The sequence below is a fragment of the Propithecus coquereli genome, unplaced genomic scaffold, assembly GCF_000956105.1.
Source record: "Propithecus coquereli isolate 6110/MARCELLA unplaced genomic scaffold, Pcoq_1.0 Scaffold427, whole genome shotgun sequence".
NCBI classification, from domain to species: Eukaryota; Metazoa; Chordata; class Mammalia; order Primates; family Indriidae; genus Propithecus; species Propithecus coquereli.
This window is the reverse complement of record NW_012150030.1, coordinates 58,983-80,734: the sequence shown is the minus strand read 5'-3', so window position 1 is coordinate 80,734 and position 21,752 is coordinate 58,983. Positions and strand designations below refer to the sequence as shown.

Below are 21,752 nucleotides of genomic sequence, written 5' to 3'. Positions count from 1 at the left end.
TTTATTTTAGCAACCTAGGGCATGTTGAGAAAGCCATTCCTTTCCTGTAGGTTTCTCTCTCTCTTTGTCTCTCTCTCTTTCTCCTTGTCAGCATTAGAGCGCAGGGAAGAGGAAAGTCTAAGACCAGAGCCCTACTGCAGTGGGATTCCCTACCCAGGCCCATCCCACTCTCCTCCTTCTCCCTCCCCTCTGTTACTCTAACCCTGGACTCCCAGAAGTTCATTTATAGCAAGTTGAGGTAGAGAGAATAGCAAAACACCATGGCAACAGCCCCAACTTGCAATTGGCTCTCTTTCTTACGAGGCATTCCTCTTTCAAATGAGCATCCCACACCCAACAATAGCTTCATTTCAAGCATCCAAGCCCTGGGTCATGCCATTGATCATGCCCAGGAGACCTGGCCTTTGAGGGGAAGCCGATGCAAGCCAGTATTGTTGCCTGTTGGCTCACTGCATGAAGCACTGTCCTCAAAGATGTTCAATCGCCCTCTTTCTGGATAACCCTGTTTGTGTATGTGCATGAGTCTCTCATTATACAATATGCTGATAATAGTAACCAGGGATTGCTGAATCAATCATCTCAGCTAGTAGTGTATTTTACTTGTTGAACTCTGTGCAATTTTGAACTCCAGGTGAATCACACAAATTCCAAGTTATTTATTTTTAAAGACACAACTGCTCAGTCAAAATGGCCTCTCATTTTCAGTCCTCAAAAGACAGGCACCTACACTGAAAACTTAGAAGCTGGAGGAGACAGGTTTATATGCTCTGATCTATCAGCTGAATTTTGGCAGAGAAGCAAACTTTACTAGAATTGCTGTTAAAATATCTTGTAAAAACCTTAAAGGCAGATGATTTCTTCCATAATTTTCTCTGCACTAGATTTAGCCAAATCTAACATTCAAAAAAATCATCTAATTTTGGTTCCTGTGGTCTCTCTGAAATACATAGGAATATTCTGAAGTCATTTTATAGTCATTCAATAATGCCATTTTATCATGTATTCGACAAATATTTATTGAATACCTAAAATGGCCAGGCAAAGCAGCGAAGATATAGCAGTGAAACAAACAAACAAACAACAACTCTTCTCATGCTTTTTTTTTCTTTTCATGCTTTTAATCAGCTTTCATTCTAGTAATACTAGTCAGATATATTAGGGCATGTTGGTTAACCACAACAGTTGACAGCCTGAAGAGAATGGGGACAGTTCTTTATTAGCCATATTCATCCCTCAGCTTAGAAGATAAAAGCAGGTAAAAATTGAATCATAAAAAGCTAGAGCAGGAAAGATTTTTTTCTCTTTATTTTCTTTCTATAGCCACCCGTTGCATCAGGACACTGTTGAGTTACTTTGCCAATCAGTCCTGATATGGAATCAGGGAGGTTGCTCTCAGCTACAGGGCTGAAAATAAACCAAACTTCTCATCTTTCCTGCATACTTACAGAAGGGGTCAGTGTACTCATGTAAGTCTTTAACAGATGAATATCACCTCCTTCCTTCCCATGCCTAAACTAGTTCTTTTATGAGCCTTTTGCTAAGGGCATGGCAATGCCACCAAAACACAGTCATCTTTAGGCAACCATAAAACACACAACATGATGAAGTACGCAAATGGAGGTCACTCAGTGTCAGAAACCAACCTAGTGCTTTAAATGTTGCTTAGCAACAACCATTGGTTTTCCTCCTCTGTAAGGGAGGGCCCAACCACACTGACTAAGGCAATCATTGCTCTCATCAAAAAGCACTTATGAAGGGCCCATTTATGTTGTGCTCTGTACAAACTCAGGAAGGCAGACATGGCCTTCAAGGACCAGACAGGGGGTATCGTTTACATTCTAGTAACGTAGATTCCAGTTAGTATGATTATGTTGGCCTGTGTGACGAGACACACCAAGGAGTGGAATAGATACGAATTATGTTTGACATTAAGGATGAGGAGACAGAGGAGGAGCTAGGCTTAGCTGGGCTTTCAGCGTCTGACTCCCATATAAGAGTTGTTTCTGGTGAGCCAGAGGCAGCCATGATGTAGCAGATGGATCTTGACTTTGATTCTCAGCTCTCACTAACAGTCCTGTGAAGTCATGTCACCACGCATGTGTAAAATGAGAATGACGCATGATTTTAGGATCTCAGCTTCTCAGCCCTAATCTTTTATAATTCTATGATAAATTTTGTAGCAGCCTCCTACAGTTTGGACATATTATTTACCAGCAACCAACATTTCCCAGAAAACAAAACTCCTTCTATAGTAATGAGAAAAACAACTCAAAATGGAAATAAGAATAAGTCATCAACAAAGGAAGAGAAGCATTTATCATCCCTCGGAGTTTCACAGTCTAAGACTTTCGGAATCTCCCTGTCTATTTATCGAGTTAGGCGTTTAGTCCAGATATGAAGGTAAAATAGCTCCTGAGTGAAACTATGTCCCAAGGAGTTACAAGATTGCAAAGGAACGGACATTATTTACTTTATCAAATGCAGTAGAGAACTCCACAAACAGGAGCACACTATTTCAAAGATAAATGTGTCTCATGTACACAGATACTATTTTTCTGTAAGAATTTGCCTTCAAAGAAAACCCTGTTAGAGCCTAACTAGAAATAATGTCCCCAGAGGAAATGGCCAAAGCCCCTTTTCAACACAGACAAGCAAAGTTTGTGAATCAACCCTTAGTAACACAAATTCTTCCAATACCTTATTAAGCTTATGGCCAACATTAGATTTGCAAACACTGCTAGAAAGTGCAGCTATTTTTTGAAAAGGTAAGAAGGTATTATTTTCTACCTAAATGATTTAATGTTATTTGCCTAGAATATACCTTCTCCATAAAATCATCTGTGATGTTTTAAAAATACTTTCCTTTCATAGTGAGAAGTCATTTAAAAATATAGGATAACCTGAAATTCAATTCCACTCCATAGGAACATTTTGTTTGATGGCTTTCATTTTTCTTTAGTTTCAAAGCTACATACAGAGATTATTTTCTCAAAGCCAGTTTCTTCTGAAGTGATGGAATACTTCATCATTTTTCTGTGTTTCTCATCAGAGGACTAGTTTGAGGTTTTTGTGTTTTTTTTGAGACAGAGTCTCGCTCTGTTGCCTGGACTAGAGTGCCATGCTAGAGTGCCATGGTGTCAGTCTAGCTCACAGCAACCTCAAACTCCTGGGCTCAAACAATCCTTCTGCCTCAGCATCCCGAGTAGCTGGGACTACAGGCATGTGCCACCATGCCTGGCTAATTTTTTCTATATATTTTTAGTTGTCCAGCCAATTTCTTTCGATTTTTTAGTAGAGACGGGGTCTTGCTCTTGCTCAGGCTGGTCTCGAATTCCTGAGCTCAAACGATCCTCCCGCCTCAGCCTCCCAGAGTGCTAGGATTACAGGCGTGAGCCACCGCGCCTGGCCTAGTTTGAGTTTTGTGCGAAGATCCATAGGCAAGCTAAATACAGTCTTAGTTAAACCAGTCATACAGGAGGGATGAACTGGAATGACCTCCAAGTCTTCTCAAATCTAAATTTGGTGATTTTATGTTTCTAAGAATAAAACAATCCAAGAAGCTAGTATCAAGCACACGAAAGAGCTACTTTTAAAACGAATTAGGTTTGTTGGGATGCACTGGAAATCACTCAGGCGTGAATTCTAAGTGATCAGCCTATGGAAGATTAGATAAAGCAGACACTTTCCCCTCATTGATAACTTCCTGACGAAGACAGTAGGATAAAACTCTAAGGACAGGAGATAGAAAGGTGTCAAAGAGAGGAAGACAGCCCCAGCAGTTACTCTTGTGGGTGGCCGTCTACGCAGGAGCCCAGCTGTGAGACAGGCGCCTTATTGTGTAGGATCTTCCTGTTTTCGCAGTATGAAACAACTGCCGAAGTCATTAAAGTCACAATGACTTTATTAGGAACTAACTTTTGACTCATATTTTATACTTTGTTAGTCACAGCTTAATAAGAATTCCCAGGCATCAGGAAAGCAAAGGGGCTGAAAACCCCTCCTGAAGTCACAGAATGCTAACAGTGGTAGGAAGAAGTCGAAACTGCAGTGGCGCAGATTAATAAGAAGTGAAGTAAACAGAGACCGTCTGTGTCTTAGCTCTGGCACTAACCAAATGCGTGATCTTGGGTAAAACAAATTAACTTCTTGGGGCTCAGTTTCTTTAGTTGGCTAATTTCTAAGATCCCTCTTGACTTTAAGAAACTGCCTCTTCTATACCTCTATTTTGTATGGGAAGAAACGAAGACCCAAATAAGTGAAGCAAATCTGACTTTAAAATAAAAAAGAAAAACTAGAATGGGGATATAGTGTACTTTGTCTCAAACCCCTTATGAAAGTCACAATTTCCATAATTCTTAACGTTTCGAAGTATTTGATAATGTGCATCTCATGTCTTCCCTTCTTTTCATCTTTCCCTATAAACTATCATTCAGTTGAAACTTGATGTCCAGCTTCTTTAATGGTCTTACTTGAGAGGCAAGTGAAGTTCAATCAAGTGAGTTAATAATAGGGTAAAACAAGGAATAACGGACATGTCATTGTCCATTAGCATCTACTTAACCAAAGACTAAAGTTCCATGATGGGCCACGTTAGCAAACAAGTTCTGCTGTACTAATACCTAGAGCAAACCCCTGGAACACCAGGCAACACAGTGAGGTCATTCTCACTGTCCACACGCCAAATCAGAAAGAAACTCTTCTAAACATATTAGAATTGAGTAATTAGCTTCTTACCTTCCCAGTGATGTAATAATCCATGATAAATAAGTATCTCATGAAAAACAAGCATGAATTTATCTACCATAATTCTACATCAAAAATTATAATGAAGCAAAAATAGAATCAATTCTACTTGCTGGTTAGAGGACAAGTATCTGCTCAAGTGACATATTAAAAGGCAAAGGAGGGACAAACTATTAGTGCCTTACTACAGAGAGTTGAAAAAGATCAAAAGATTAAAAGAATTCAAGTATAACTGCTGTACAACTTGCGACTGGGTCTTGAATAGCTCTCATAATCATTAGGCATTTCTTGCTACCTATCTCCTTTGCTATTGTCCGTTTTTCTTAGAATTTCTGAAAACTTTTCAAGAGGAGTTATGACACACACTATTGGAACACTAAAAAATTGACCTTTTCCAGACCCAAAATAATTTCCATAAGAGTGTTTTTAGAAATTTCTCATGGCCCAACATTGTCTTAACTCTGAAAGTTGCTGTAGATAACACAATTAAATAGACAAAATACACTGTAACTATTTATACCTGAAGACTGATATATTCACTATGCATTTTAAAACTACATATATATAATATTTATAAACTATATATGTTTTCAAACATGTAGGGCTTCTAGATTTAGCAAATAAAAATTCAGGGCACTCAGTTAACTTTGAATTTCAGAAAAACAATTTATTTTTTTCCTATAAGTGTGGTCCAGATATTTGCATGTCCAAATATCCCTTAAAGAGATAGGATTTCAAAGTATACTCATCATAATGTGTCAGGGGTACTATATATTTGTAGATAATTTAAAATTTTCAAATTTGTTATTTTTGACAGAGGCCTTTCCTTCTGGTGAGAAACACTAGAAGACCTGCAACAGTTCCTGGAGCTTCCCAATTTCATTTTGTGTACTTGGCCCCTCCCTTTTAATCTTAGAGACTATGACAAAAAAAGGAACTTTGGCAGATTTGGGGAGCTGGCTTCATAATTAAATATAGCAGAAGCCTTTAATAACATATCACAGAAATCATTAAGGTACCTGAGAAAAGTCAAAGAATCAAGGAATATTATTCAGTCACTCTTTGGTTTTTTCATTTAAGGCTTCTACAACTTTTTCTGCACAGGCATAATGGCTAATGTTTAACCTCAAGCTTCTAGAGACAATTCTGAGGCCACAGGACATTAATGTGATTTCAAAGCAGATGACTAAGGTTTCTTTTGAAACGTTTCACAGCCAGGAGCTCCACAACTTAAGATATTTTTAAAAATTAGAAACCTTACCATGGATCAGACCCACAGACTATCCAGTGCAGTGTCCTCTCCTGACTAGTGGGAAACAAGACCTATGTTTGAGGACCTTCATGTCTGACTTGAAAGCCATTACACAGAGCAGGGAAACCACCACCCAAAGGTTCTACTTTCTTTTCACAACCCATAAGCATTGGTCATGATTCTCTTAAAGAACTGATTTCCATTTTCAGTCTGTAACACATCTTGGGTTATAAAAATTTTTTAATTTTCCAATATTTTTGCAGCCACAAAAATCCACCATAACTTGTGTGTGTGTTTTTTTTTAAAGTGGCTGTTGCCACTACCCATAGCTTGTTTTTGACATTACTGCTCCACCCCCTTAAAAGCACCATGTGGCATATATTGTGTTTAACATTAATTACATTGATTTCAGCTAGTGACTCTCACATACCTCTTGAGGCCATGAGATAAAAGGCAATGGGATGCCACAAAACCTGCCTTGGGAATCACTGCTTCCGGATCAGCAGCTTTTCAGGGCTGGCACAGCCTACTACCCTGGCAATTTTCAAGATCAATTCTGGTGCCTATCAAATAAATAAAAGAAAATCTTGGGCTACATGAACTATTCTTTTCCTCCTTGAAAGCATATGTGCAATCTGTTTTGGTGTTTTGATAATCTCCATGCTGGAGTATGAACACGCAAGTTGAGAACAATCTGCCATAGGTTGGAGGTTTGAACATATTTTTAAACTATAAAGGATGAAAACAGTAGACTAATGTAGTTTTATGCTATTAAAAAAAGATAGTTATACTTGTTTTTTATGTAGTTTTCTAATGTTACCTACCATAATTTAGAAGAAATGGATAGATGCTTTGAACAACAATGTACCCCAAGATGTTTAGGTTTGTTAGGTTCATTGAAGGCTTATAGAGGCAGTTTCAGAGTTGGCTGTATAGCTCACACATGAAGTAGAGGGCTGCTGGTAGCAGGCTCGCCTTACCAGTGGGCTCTAACAGCAAATCCGACATCATCATAGCATGACATAGGAGCATCTGAGTATTCAACCGGAAATAAAAACCTGTACTGTAACTTAGCTGAGTAGCTGGGCAAGTCATTGACTATGTTTTTCCATCTTTAAAAATGGGAGGATTAAGAATAATACATGTAAAATGGTTGGCAAGGTGTCTGAGACCTAGTCGCTGCTCTTTAGTCCACAGGGTTTGTGCTTGAAGCTAGAGTTTATCTCTGGATTTTAAAAGAATCCAAACGCACGGTACTTTCCTCACTTTGGATTTGCTTTTGGGTGGAGGTTTTGGTTGATTCTTTGGCACGTAACCTCCTTTCTTCTAATTGTTGACAGCAGGCTACAAAATTAACTATGAAATTCCCACAGCACGCCACTGCAGGTGTGATGCAGTGCTATGTCATATAGATTATGTGACACACGCATTACTCACAGAGGTTCAGACTCGCTGGCTGACATTTAGATTATTCACCAGTCTAAGGAGTGTAAACCAGAATTGCCAGAAAGATAGATGAAGCATGCCAAATGAAAACCATAACTCAAAATGGACTTAAGAGTCATACCACAAAAAAGCCTATTTGGAGGGGTCCAGCTGTTGGTAATTCTATCCATTCATGCCTCCTTGATTTAGCCAATTTTCTCAAATTAAGAGACTTTAGAATTCTTTATATATTAACTAAAAGCCATGAATGACCACAGATTGCCTGACATAAGGAAAACTGCACCAAGTATGCATGCATTTTGCTCAGATTTTCACAGTTGAGATCAAGTTGGTAACACATATGAATTAATTAAATATGTGGCTGGGGCGAGAGGAGTGCCCGTAGCATGCTAGGAACAAAAAACATAACCAAACGATGGCAGAATAATTAGGCTGCTATTCTCCAGACACAACAGATATGGAGAGTGGCTGAGTTACAGATGCAATATGTGCTCACGAATATGCTCCCAGAAGAATAATAACCATTGCCCATTTCTGAAGTGCTTAGATGCTTGTCCATAGGATGCAGACTTTTCGAGAGAACAATAAACCAGACAATGCCAATCTGAACCAAAAACAAAAGAAACAAACAAAACTGTGCTTCACATTTCTGCCCACAAGAACTGACAACTTTGTTCTTTGTTATTTGACTTTGAATGTAGGAGAAGACTCAGGAGCAAGCTTTCACCTTTGAGGGTACTTTGAGGAGTCATTGTGAACCAGATGAGGGTTTCTCATCTAACCTAACAATTAGAAAAGCTGGAATTAGGTATGGCAAACCCCTATGTGTAGCCCATTGCAGCATAACAGGAAACAGGATTCCTGGATTCTAACGGATTTGCCACTAACCAATATTTGGTTCTGGACAAATTAGATTAAGTTTCTGAACCTCATGCAATTGATCGAAAAATATTTATGCAAATGCCTACTATGTGCCTAGAGCATTTTAAATGCCGGGGCTACCATAGTGAACACAGTAGATGCAATTCATATGTCCAATAACTTTACAGTCTAATGAAAGAGGTAAGTAAAAACCAAGTTCTACAACCAAAACCAAAAATCATAAATTGTGATAGTAAGTTGTAAAATCAATAAGCTGCCAAGTTAGGGTAATTCAGGAAGGTGTCTCTAAAGAGAATATCGAAACTGAGTTCTGAAAAATAAGAAGGAGCCTTGGCTGATCTCTAGCTTTAAAATTCTATGGTTATATGTTTTGTTAACAAGGTATATAGAAGATAATAAATTTCCCTGTGGATTTCCCCTTAATTTTTATTTTTAACTTATTTGACTTGGGAGCAAAGAGAACAAGATTTGACTCTGAGCCTTGCCATTAGTAGCTAAAGGGCTTGGGAAAATCACATCTTTCTTAAATCTCAGTTTCACATCTGAAAATGGGCATGTAATAAGGTATTTCAGCGAGTGTCATATGAGAACATAGGTGAATGCACTGTGTATGCAGGAAAGGGCTCTTAAGATACGTGTCCTCACCACGCCATGCTGCATCCAGCAACACGAAAATAACAGATAGCTATAGACTTAAAGGGAATGACTCTCTATTTAATGCTCTATCCCAGTACCACAGGATGCTTTGAGAACAAATGAGCTTTAAGTGAAGAAATGGGCCTTAGAAATCTCTACATTGCCTCATAACTAATGTTCCCTCAGGCAGGTGCAGAGTGTTCTGGTAAATGCAGACCTGGATCATGCGGTTCGATTTGGAAAGCAGTGGTTGAAAAAGAAAAATCCTTCCCGAATTCTTCCTAACTAATATCTACTCCTCCTTTCTTACCTTTCGGAAAATGAGCCATATTTTACTCATTTTAACCCAATCTATTTAAAACAAAGATAATCTATTCCTACAAAGGGGTTCACTTTTTTTTTGTTTATTTTGGGCAAGATTCTTCTAATTTAGGACTTTATTAAAGGCCCTGAAGAGTCTTTCTTGAAAAGGAATATATGACCTTTTTCAATTTGCAAATTTTACTATGCTAGACATATAATACAGCATTAGACAGTGAACTTATTTTACTACTTTAAATATACGAAAGCAAAATATTAGTACAAAAGTATTTTTAATTAATTCCCATAAAGACAAAAAAAATTCTATGAAATTAAATGATAATGATTTTAAAATGTTTAAAAAATGATACTAGTCAATCTTGACAAGATATTCTCAGGGAAGCTCCCATGCAATGCATAAGGAAGATGCAAATAAGCCTTGTGCAATCAGATCCTGAATGTTAACATATAGCAGGAAAAAATTTAGTGGCAGCTCACCCTGTCAAGAACACAAATAATGTACTGGGCCTGGCCAAGAAAAACATACCCATTACATCAGTAAACACAGACAGATCTAACTCATCTGACTCAATTACAGAATGGAGCCAGCAGTACACTCACAATGGAAGGGGGCTACAGACAGGGAGGACGCTATGCCATTTCAGCTTGGTAAATGGGCAGCGTATGGCCAGTTAAATGGACCCTTGGGGACTATGAGTAGGAGATCCAGAGTGGGAGATGAAGTCCATTATTAGTGACCCATTAGAGGTCCCTCGTTTCTCACAATCAAACACACATGCAAAAGTATACCGGAAAAGCACATTATCACTGGATGATTGAAGGATGTTCTAAAAATTTAAATTTTTTGAAAATGCTAAAAGAATTTCCATCTTCCGTATTGTGCTGTGCCCCCCAGTGAGGTCATTACCCATCCTAGCATTGGTTAAAAGCGTGGTAATCTATCAAAAGGCTCCACGTCAACAAATTTCTTAAATGACCAAATCAAGCAAGAGAATTGCAGACAGCTTTTTAAAAATAAAATAAATTCCAAATCAACTACCACCAACTGACAAAAGCTTTCATTTGCTTTTCACTTTTCTCCTTACAATTAAAGAGAAATAGAGCTATGTCTCCTTGATATATTTTAGTCCTGACACTATAAGCTAAGTGGGGTCTCAATCATTCAAAATGTGATTTCAAGTCTTGAGAACTTGCAATCAGAGCAGACATAAATAAAATCCCAGAAAGCTAAAATGTTAGCAGTGGTATTAAACAATAAGTTAGGTGAGAGCATGGTCTTTGAAAATCTTACGGAAGGTAGAGGAGCTAAGGCAGGATTTCAAAAAAGAAAGCCACGAAGTTTGGAATACCAGGAACAGGGTCTAATGACATGTTTGAACCAAGAGGAAATTTTCTAGGCAGTGAAATAACAAGAGAGGGATAAAGGCCTGTATTTCTTCATTCTCAAGTGATAATAAACTCTTACTTAAGCCATGTTTTCAATAGATTTTCTGACATCAAGGGTAGAGAGGAAGTTGGAAGTCCATTGTTTTGATCAACAGAGGTACTAAAATTTTAGTCTCTTTTTTTCTAATCTATGTCCTTTCCTCTTATATTCAAATGCTTATCCTGGCTCTTAAATGGTTTTTTTCCTCAGTAGAATCCCCGTTTAAAATTTTTCACTTTTTAATTCAAGTTTTCCATGTCTTATTTCCGTAGCCAAAACACCTAGCTTTCTTACCCACTCAAGAATTAGGAATCTTTTCATTTCTTACATTATATGCTAAGTAATTTTCACTTACTTTGTCCTACTTCATAACATAAATAATGATTAGAAATGGTAGAGACCAAAATAGCTTAAGTTAGACTGTCAAGGATCTTTTAGTCATGGAATAATTTCCCTTAATAAACAGTATACCAAGATGATCAATTCTCCCTGAATCATTTTTCCTTATTTTTTTCCTGCATCTACTCATTTTAAATAATTAGATTAATAGTTTATTATTTATCCATACTAGATGGCAAAACAGTTGGAGTATCTGCTTAGCTCAGAAATCTACAAATACTAAAACTTATCTTAAGCTACTTAAATACATAAAAATGTGTCTCTATATGCTGTGAATGAGATTTATTTGATTTAAAACATTTACATGGGATTAATTACATTTATTTTGTTTCTCAATAGGTAGCTGCCAACACCGTTGTACCCAACTCCAATAGGATGTTGGTAACAGGACTCGAGAATCAAGAAATCATATGAGTTGTGAGAGTGTCACATAATCTGGGCCATTTGGCAGAAACATTCCTGAGTGTAGGAGGAGGGTCAAACGAGATCACCATCTTGATTTCAACCTTCCCAGTTAACAGCTCTGCTAAGTGGCAAAGAGAATACAAATCTTGGCTATTTTTTCAACAGTTGGTAAAACTTTCCAGTTTATTATCTTCAGTTTCAGAGAGAGGAAAGGAAGAAATAGAAAGAAGTTAAGTGCAGTTACATTAACAACAGAGGATTTTTAAACTTTGGCATAGGAATTAGTGAGGAAGCAAACAAGCATGAAGAGCCTTAACAATGTTCATGCCCTTTAACTCATTAATTCCATTTGTGGGAATCTCACCTAAGAAAATAACCAGAGATGGTATGAAGTTAGAATGATGAAAAACTGAAAACATTCATTGTAAATTGGGTAAGTTATTAATAGTACATTTTGCACACTGAATATGAAGCAGCCATCAAATATTAGTAATGATAATTCATCACATGAAGAGATAGGATATTTTGTTGATGGAAAAAGTTGCACATAAATTATCTATAAGGCATCATTTCAATGGAGGATGAAAATTCTAATCCTGGTTGCCTTTGTAAGATGAAACTTTTTTTCTCTGATGCTTTATATTTTTGTTCTTCTTTTTTTTTTTTTTTTTGGTTGATACAAGGTTTTACTTTGTTGAACAGGCTGGAGTGCAGTGGGGCGATCATAGCACCCTGTATCCTCAAACTCCTGGGACTCAGCCTCCCACTTCAGCCTCCTCAGTAGCTGGGACTACAGATGCACGTTACTGCACCTGGCTAATTTTTAAATTTTTTGTAAAGATGGGATCTCACTATGTTGCTCAGGCTGGTCTCGAACTCCTGGCCTCAAGCAATCCTCCTGCTTTGTTCTCTCAAAGTGCTGGGATTACAGATGTGAGCCACCATGTCCAGGTGTTATATATATATTTTTAAATCCAGAAATTAAAACAGCAAAAAGTGAAGAAAAGCAACTAAGTCCAGAGTCATTTAAAATAACTCACTCCAGCTATTTCCTTCTATATTTTGATCAGCAAATTTTCAGGTATACTAAATTAGTTCTCTTTACTTGAAAGGATTAAGACACTTTACAGCTTTTACTCAAGAAAGGTAAATGGAGAATGAGATCAATGCAAACTAATGAGGGAATGCTCCACGCCTTTCTTAAGGGTAGTCAGCCTTTTGCTACAGATGAGACCTGTATTTTAGTATCTTAATCCCACTAATTAATCTTACTGCTCTGGAGAAGTCATGCCATAATAAAATTACTTTTCAGGTTGTGCTTTACAGTTTACAAAGTTTTTTGGAGTACATTATATATTCAATCCTCACTTTTTATTACCAAGAAAACCAATACCTCAGTTTTCTCCTCTGTAAAATGACTTCAAATAGATAATACTTAAGACTCCCTTTTGGGCTTAAAGTTCCAGGATATTGTTTAATGCAACCACGCAGAACTCTAACTAGAAAGAAAATGTTTAGTTTTTTTTTTTTGGTTTGATTTACCAAATGACACCATCGATAGTGACCAAAGACATTAGATAGTCGCCAAATTTCACTTTGCCCTGTCCGATTGGCTTTTGCTCAGCCTATGTAGTTGAGTTGGAAAGATATTTTGACTTAATGATAATTTCTCTTCTGCTTGTTTTGTTTCCAAAGTAACTACTCAAATCTATTTTTTCAGTTATCAAACGCCATCATCTCTTGTCCTAAATCTAAAATTTTTAAATTGGCTTAATCACTTTTACTTCCTGAAATCTGTACTCAAATTTCATTTTTATAATTGCTACAGGTTATAATATTATGCACTATGCTATTAGCAAAGAGTGAGGGGAATGTGGCCATTTACAGTTTCTAATAATCAATTTAAAAATTACTATACTTTGAATAACTAAAAAAATTAAAAGATGAAAGTGACTGAGCCAGAAAGATAAATTTTGTTTTAATAAGTTCACTAAACTTTAATCTTTTAGGGCTTTAGTTTTCAAAGTGGTACATTTTTCAATTGCAAGTAATTATCAGAAGGAAAAATATTGCAACTGATGAACAGAATTGCACGATTTATAGATTTAAAAATCTCCATATAGAAGAAAAGATTATCAGGCATTTCCCAAAACAGAAACAAAAGAAACAGGAGTTTTACTTTCTTCTTCATTTTCAAATAACTTACCAGTCTTTTCTTTGTGGGAGCACTTGGCTACTTTAAAGCAAATCAAACAAAGGAAGTTACAGTGAAATATCCAAGAGACTGAACAGTTTGGCACCAGTGGAGGGAAACATCGCGTAAAAGTGGGCAAGACAGAAAGGGGCTGGTAGTTCCCCGGAAAAAGCTAAAGGGAGGAGATGTGCAGGGAAGCACATCGGCAATTGACACAGCGCCTTCAAGAGTGTGAGATCTACTGATTGTGGTCTCAGTTTGCCCTGCCATCTTCTGGTTTAGCTGTCCTGGCTCCCAGATAGCTCAGCTATCCCCACTTGCTGAGCACACTTTTATATAGAAATATGTTTTAGAAGAAGAGCATAAGCACAAGGTCCACGCTTGTTTTTTCTTTCATACATAATGATGGTATAGGACACGGGAGTCTTTTAGACTGGGACATAGTCAAAAAAAAAAAAAAAAATAGACAAGAAAGAAGTATACAAATGGAAACCAAACATTTATTCTGTTAATGTATTATAATTCTATTATTCAAGACTAGTGTTCTAGATTTATATTTGACACTCTGAACAGTTATTTCCCGCCCCCCTTGTGGAAAGAGGCTCCCCTTAAAATGACTTATTTACCAGACTTTGAGCTATTATGCTGTGTTATCAGCTACTCAGAGGTACAACAATCAACGGTACGTTCCCTCACTTCATCCCTGTTTGTCTTTTAGAGATTTGCTCACTTGGGTAAGTTAGCAGAAAGATTGGACTAAGCGGATTAGAACTCAGTGAAGGAAATGGTTTTGTAAAAACCAATGCAGAAATATTTAAATAAAGCACTAAATAACTTTCAAACTCGTTGATTTGTCAAGTTTTTATAGGACTAGAACTTGGAATACTGAATTGTACTCTTGATAATACAACTCTATTTTGTCATAAAGTAATTAAGCAATGATAAAGAATAAACAACTTAACCTTCTCTTTTATCTTTATTTGAAGACAAAGTCCAAGGAAAACAGTCTACAAGGTACTTCCAGAAAATTTCCCTATATATTACTGAATTATTAATTACCTGTTTTATGGTCATGTTGCATGCAATGGAAAGGATGTGGTATATAATGAAATTGCCCCAATCATTTGAATGATAATAAAAGTTTTTAAAAAGTAAGAATGACTTCTCTACATTTTCTTTTTTCTTTCGGAAGCCAGGCAAAAAGGGAATTTGGGGGCAGGCTAAGGTCCTTTAAATAAAACCTTCCTATCTTATCTTAAGCCATGTCAGAGAATTTTAAGAAACAAATCTTGAATTTAGCAAACTGATCCACATTAGGCAGTGGATTAGTTTAATATTGTTATTTACATGTTTATGAGTGCTTTACACCCGTTCTCCATAACTGTGGTTATTCTTCCCCTGATCTATGCTAGTAGACATTGCTTCTCAGCCAAGAAGACTGAGTTTAGGACAATTAATGGCTGGCCTAGAAGTTGAGAATGTGGGAGTTGCAGATTAGGACTTTGAACCAGACCCCATCCCGGATGGCCAGAGTTACCAGAATAAGATCTCTGATTGACCGCTCCAAAATTCCCTTAGAAGAATTACTAAAAACCTCTAAACTTTTCTCTATATTTATTTGTCTCACTGGGATCATCGATTGTGAGTCAGATGGCCTGGGTGTGAATCCTGGCTCTCTTATTTACCTTGGGCAGGTTATTTCAACTTTCTAGGCCTCGCTTTACTCGTCTGTCTAACAGGGATAATAACGGTACCTATTTCAAAGGGTTGCTGTGAATATTAAGGACAGAATATAGGTAAAGAGCTCAGCACAATGCCTGTACATGCAGCATACACCTGTACGAACAGTCTGCTTATTCCCTGTTATTATTCTACCAATAAATGCAAGAGCTGAAGGAGACCGTGGATAGAGTCTTTTCCAACTAATTGGTTTTAGAGACAAGAAAATGTAAAGATTCGAAATGTTTAATAGTCTGTGATAATACATCTAAATAAAGGCAGAGCTGGAACTCAAACTCATGGCTTATTTCCAGCCCTTTTCACTTTACTTTGCTGCCTCCATACTTTATTTTTTATAAATCTGAGCAATAAAGAGAGAAAACTTGCACCAAAAAAATGTGAGTGCCCACCTGGCTGTCAGAACTAATTTTCATTCTATTCTGCCCTCTAATCCAGGGTCACCTCTAATATATGTGGGGCCACATACCATAAGTCTAAATATATAAATAAAGATTATAAATTGAACTATCTCCTATACGCCTACCTCGACAGATATACCTTCATAACAGCCTGGAAGGTCAGACTGAATTTAGAATTGTTGAACTCCCTCGAGATGGAAGTGCAGGGGGACGTAGCTCCTGGACCGCACCCAACCCTCCTCTTTCCCCAAGTCCTGTGTGCAGGCCTGTGTGAGTGAGCCCTCTGCCACAGTCTGCATGTCCAAGGTCCTCCCACGCAACTCTCCTCACACCCCAAATTGCTGCCTCTTGGCTACTCCTTAGGCCTAAGGGTGTGCGCTTCTGTAGCACGTCCAGGGAAGAGGTCTCTACAGGCCCAAGAAGTGGGTTCAAAGCCATTTGGGCAGAGAATGTTGGGGTCCAGCAGATGCAGAGTGTGGTCTAGAGAGGGGAGTAGAGCTGCTCCCTTGACCCAGCCAACTCCTCATTTCCTGGGCTGGAGGGCAGCTGGGGGAAGGCCAGGCAAAGGCTCTCTTAAAGTACAGGGTCCAGGAAAAGGATCCGTCTTGTGCTAAGGGTGGCACTGCTCTAATCATATCATTGAATTTTGGGCAAAAGTGGCATGAATTCCTTTCAAGTATTGGTCACTAGCTTACCACCTTTCTGACAGAGTTCTAAGATGAATCTGTTGGCCAATAAGATCTATTTCCTTTCAGTTCTGCTGAATCCAACATTTTCCAAAGTCATTGATTGTTCTGTTAAATAGAAAATGACTCACCCAACGGAAGGGCAATCAGCTTTTCACAACCACCTTCCAGTGCCATTCAGCCTGGTTCTCAACTGGCTCCAGGCAGGTAGAACTGTGAGCCTTTGTTCCCTCCCACCCAAGAGCACAGGTGATTGATTAGTTGCTTTTACTCTCAGTGTTCAGTACTACAGTATGGCTCCACCCGAAGAACTGGAAAAATAAGCTGTGTAGCTAGGAGGACTCACTTCCCTGTGATGGTATCTGTAGCTGACTTCACAGCGCCTTAAGAGAAAGAGGACCTCCTATCTCCCATTCCTATCTGATAGGTTTCCTTAGCAAACATTTACTGAAGTGCTAGGTCCTGATGCTTCATTCTAAGAAAGTATTAATATACAGAGCCACTCTTCTCAACAACAGAACATTCATTTTCCCTGGGAGGGTCCAACCTTGGTGCTGCATGCAGCATAGGTGCAGAGCAAAGCCTGTAGAGAATGAAAAGGACAGTGGAGGGCATTTTGGGGGAAGTGAAGACAGCGACTAGTTGCTTGAACATATCTCCTTGTTGAATACCACAGCATGTTGATCTTTTGAGAAACAGTCAACGTGCTGGGTAAGAATGACACTTTTGACGTTTGTCACCTGCAAATTCTAGGTGACAGACTACGTTTCTCAGTAAAATGGAGGAAGGAACAGCTCCTCCTTCCCTGTCAGTCACAGCTGTGCCTCCTGGGATTGTTCTGGGCTGGTCCTTCCTCAGCCACTGTTGTTGCAACCCTGTACTTTTCTGACTGCGTCTGTCAGGAAGGAGACAGGAAATTGTCGTCACCCTCATAGCCCCTGCACCGTTCCCCCTATCCTCCTCCAATGACGTTGGTCGGCTTTGGTGACACGAGGTCAGGAACTGAGCCACAGTGGAGTTCAGGAAGATAGGTCACTGTTTATGCCGTTGTTGAGCTGGGGATCCTGCTGAGGGGACTTGCTTTCTTCCTTTCTATACTGTTTCTCTTTCCGTTCCTCTTTTTGTAATGCAGGGCCAAAGCATCCTGTTTTCAAAACATCTGACTGTTTTGCCACTGAGGAACTCATGCTCTGATGCATTTTGCTGGAGTGTAAGACAATTTTTCTAATTCAGAAGGTGATGAAAATTGAAATGCAAAAATTAATGAACAAATCTAAGAAGGTAATCTATTGTTAAGAAAAACAGCTCTAACACTTCTAACCGAATTTAGGCAGCTTGCAGAGGCTGGCTAGACAACCTTTTCATCTTGAAAAACAATGCCATCACTTTGTTAAACTCCTGCTAAACGTACCCCCCCTCTTTTTTGGTAATTCTTGGGGGACACGATAATTTACAATACTAACTTACCTAGCTGCATTGTTCTCTAAAATTCTGGAATTCCATTTGACCTGTGGCCAGCATTAAGGGATCAGGGAACTTGGGCCAAAGAGAAGACTATGTTTTTGTAAGTCACAGAAACAGTTCCTTATCTAACTCCCTCGGTTGGGAAGCACTTTTGGGAAAATCTGCTGTAATCTTAGAACCACTCAGTTTTCCTCAGAATGTAAAAGAGTTAAGGAAAACAAACAAACAAGCAAAAGCACACCCCCGCCTAGATGAAGTAATATGAAAGACCCCGTGCTTTTCCTCCACCAGACACAGTCAACTGTCTACCAGTTGCATGCAGACTGCACAAACATAATTCCCAAATACCCCCTCAAGCATAGCACTCTCTCTCCCACACCATTCTTAAGTAAATTCAGACACTGCAAACAAAACTTAGTGATCACTTAGCCGAAATAGAACCAGGAACACAGAGTCTTTGCAGAAATGTAGTGGCTGCTGCTAATAAGTATACTATAAAATGTCTATAAAATGTCTTCAAGCTTGCTTCCAGGTCTGCAACACAGAGATCTGCCATGGCTCCTCAGTTTAGTGAGGACAAGCAAAATATGACCAAAGAAGACTACATCGTAATGACAGTAATGATGATGATGATGATATTTTTAAATGGCAAATTGGATGGAAATCTCCAATAATTTCAACAGCATTTAAAATTCAATGTGGAATATCATTTATACTGTAGATAATTCAGTTTCCAAAGAACTGGTATAGATCACTTTCTTTTTGGTGGCCACAAAAATATTCTCACTGCATTAGATTATACAAGCCATGATTTACGTTATGCTTAAGCTTTACCTGAGACAAGTATCTGAATAATCAAGACTTTTACAAAAAGGTAGCTGAGTAAAAGATCTTTTTAAAAATTGAAATTGACTTTAGCTGTCAGTTGGGAATCATTCATCCACTGGATAATTGCTTCGCCTGACAACCTTTCCACCGTAGACCTGCAAGATGGGTGAGGCTCCATGCCTTCTGCTTAAGCTAACTGTGTCAGCATTAAGGGTTAGCCTTTTATTAGGGTTAGCTCTATTCCACTTTCATTGCTTCCTGCACACAACACCATAAAGGAGGAGCGGAAACCTGAGGGATTGGGATTTTTACCAGGACCTACAGAGTGCCTGGTCTCAGAGCCTCATTAACTACGATGCCGAATATGAAATCATTTTTAATAAATTTGTAAGACCGTCAATGTTTAATTTCAGCACTCCAGACACAAATGGGATTAGAATATGACAGGGCATCAACACCACTCATGACGAAAAATAATGGCAATTGGTAGTTTCCCAGCGAGTGTTCTTTTTCTCCTCCTGGAGTTAGTTGCCTGCTTTATCTTGGTGACTATCATTAGTTTATTTTGATGACTCTGGAAGTTTTCCACATCCTCTATGCTAAAACATGTTGAAAAACTACCCTCTAAATATTGGATCTACATCTTGCATGGATATCAATGATCACAAACTGCAGAAAACAGAGTACCTGCCAATGCTCCAAAGTAGGCTGAAGGCTGTCGTGAAAATCCTTCTACATGGAGTCCCAATGTGATTTGGAGAAGTTGTGTAGCTAAGCCCTCCCCATGGGGAAGCAGTTGGGTGAGTTTTAGAACAGCCTAAAAAAATCCCTGAATTTAGCCTTCGATTGAGAGCTTCGAAGAGAAGTCAGTAAATAGTTAAATCTCAAATGTGTTCTTTTCCTTCCCCCTTCCCCCCTAACTTGAACTCTAAATCAAAATTTTAGGAAGGGACTTACTTTTGCACTTTTATTCACCAATAAACAAAGAGTTCCAAGTCAGAAGAGTCCCACGTCCCCTCCCTCAGGATCTCCTGAGGACACATTGCTTCCTCTGTGCAGATCCTTTGAGCAGGAGACAGGGAGCCTTGATCCAAAGGTGATCCTTTTACCCCAGGGAAGATGGAGGAGGGGCACAGGCTCACGAATGCACCCCAGAGCGGCAAGGGGCATGCTGGCAGATGTGGAGCAAAATCCCTTTCCAGCCCCAGAAACTTAAGACAATTAAGATAACACCTCAGGCTAGAATGACTGAGACTCTGAGAATGCGCATTATGAGGGCACGGGGTAAGGCTTTCCGTCAAAGTACGTGTGTATGTGTATGTACACACACATACATATATATAACTTTACTTGAGTTTATATATATATGTCACATTCTTCAATGTAAAAATACAAACATAAAGCAACAACTCTCACTACATAAATTAGCACTCTAAGTCCAGGTGTTAATTAAACAAATGATATAATGATAGATAATTAAAGCTCTTCAACACTAAGTTTTGTCTGGGGATTGTAAATAAAATCAAAATTTTTTTTTTTTTTTTGCCAGATGGGTGAAACTTAATTTCAAATGATTCCACTACGAAAATCAGCAAACTTAAAAAAAAAATAACTTTTTGTTTTTGGAGACCCAGTATATTGTTTCTTTTTTATCTCAGATCATGCCAGCATCACAAAAGAAATGTTAGAAAAGTCCCAGAATGTCCTTCTTCTCAAAAGGAATCTATCAAAGTTGAGGGCAAATCATTCTCTCCCATTGATATGCAGAGGTCAAATTATTTTCTTATTTAAAAAAAATATGTAACAACTGATTGCAATGCAACTTGTTATACATTTCACCCTATGGACTCAGTCAGATTTTAGTTTTCTGATAATTGTAAAAAAAAGGGGGGGCGGGTATTTTCAATTGTGTAGTGATTTGGAAGCTTTATAGACACCTCTCATCTTAAACATATTCCAAACTGCATCAACAAGAGAGAAGTTTGGTTTCCAGGAATTAAAGCTTACTGAAGATTTTAAACTTTTGCTGTAGCATCAAGACACAAGCAAAATTTGACACTTTGGAAGAGAATCTTCTGAGACAGATCAACAAACATTCTTACGACTGCTGGTTGGTCGTGTTCCCCGGTGCACTCTGCTGCAGACAGGGGTGAGAGGAGCCGGAGCTCCTTACGTGGTCACACTTTAATGAATAAAATGGTCATCTCTTACCTTGTTAGAAGCCATCTCACTGACAGAGCGGTAGGTCTGTATGGTCTCTAGCTGGTCTAAACACCAGTCTAATTCTTCCAGCGTTTCCATTGCTAATTTTTGATAAGATTCTTCTGCAAACAAACACACAGACATGTAGTTAGGCTGGAGTGGCTGCAGGCTGTCCATAGCAGAGTCACCGCTGCCACCGCTGATTCCGCTGATTCCGGCGCTACTGAAGGTGCCCCCGTGCTCCTTCATTATTTGCACGCCGACTCCTTCCTTCCAGCTCTCTCCACCAGGAGAACAAATCACAGTGGTGCTCTGCCTGGGATAGCTGGTGCCAAGTTTTCATCCCCCCGCCTGGATGAGGTGTCAGTGATCTACCAAGAAACTTCCTCTGAGGAAGAAGGCGGGGGAACCATCTCTTATAGCTCATCTGCATAAATGTGTCCTGAAACTAAAGGCAGAAGCAGCAAAGAGTTTTCTCAGGCTCACTCTGCCTTAGTCATCTTGGGGTTCTTTAGGGTGCGTGATGTCATTTCTGAGTGTTTGCAGTCTTGAGAAGAGATGAGGAAAGCTTTTTCTCATTTTGCTTTTCTTCTAAATGACACAGCTGAAATTGGGGGTATAACTGACCATTATGTTTCAAGGCTAGGCAGTCATTTATTCCAGGGAATGTGTTCGTGTTGGAATAACTTACTTCAGCAAACATTGACCCACACAAGCAGCAGGCGTAGGC

At 38.7% G+C, this 21,752-nt stretch overlaps 1 protein-coding gene across 2 annotated transcripts in view; it reads right to left on the bottom strand.

Annotated features, from left to right (window-relative positions):
- Positions 1–21,547, bottom strand: part of PDE4B (phosphodiesterase 4B, cAMP-specific) — a 40,211-nt gene extending 18,664 nt beyond the window's left edge. The window contains exon 1 of one of the 2 annotated variants that reach the window (XM_012653776.1): positions 21,032–21,547. In XM_012653776.1, coding sequence (XP_012509230.1) covers positions 21,032–21,271 — 240 coding nt within the window. In that variant the 5' untranslated portion in view covers positions 21,272–21,547. Of the gene's footprint in view, positions 1–19,507; positions 19,545–21,031 lie in introns of those variants that run through there. The other variant, XM_012653777.1, reaches the window with a different exon arrangement.
- Positions 21,548–21,752: the final 205 nt, after the last annotated feature.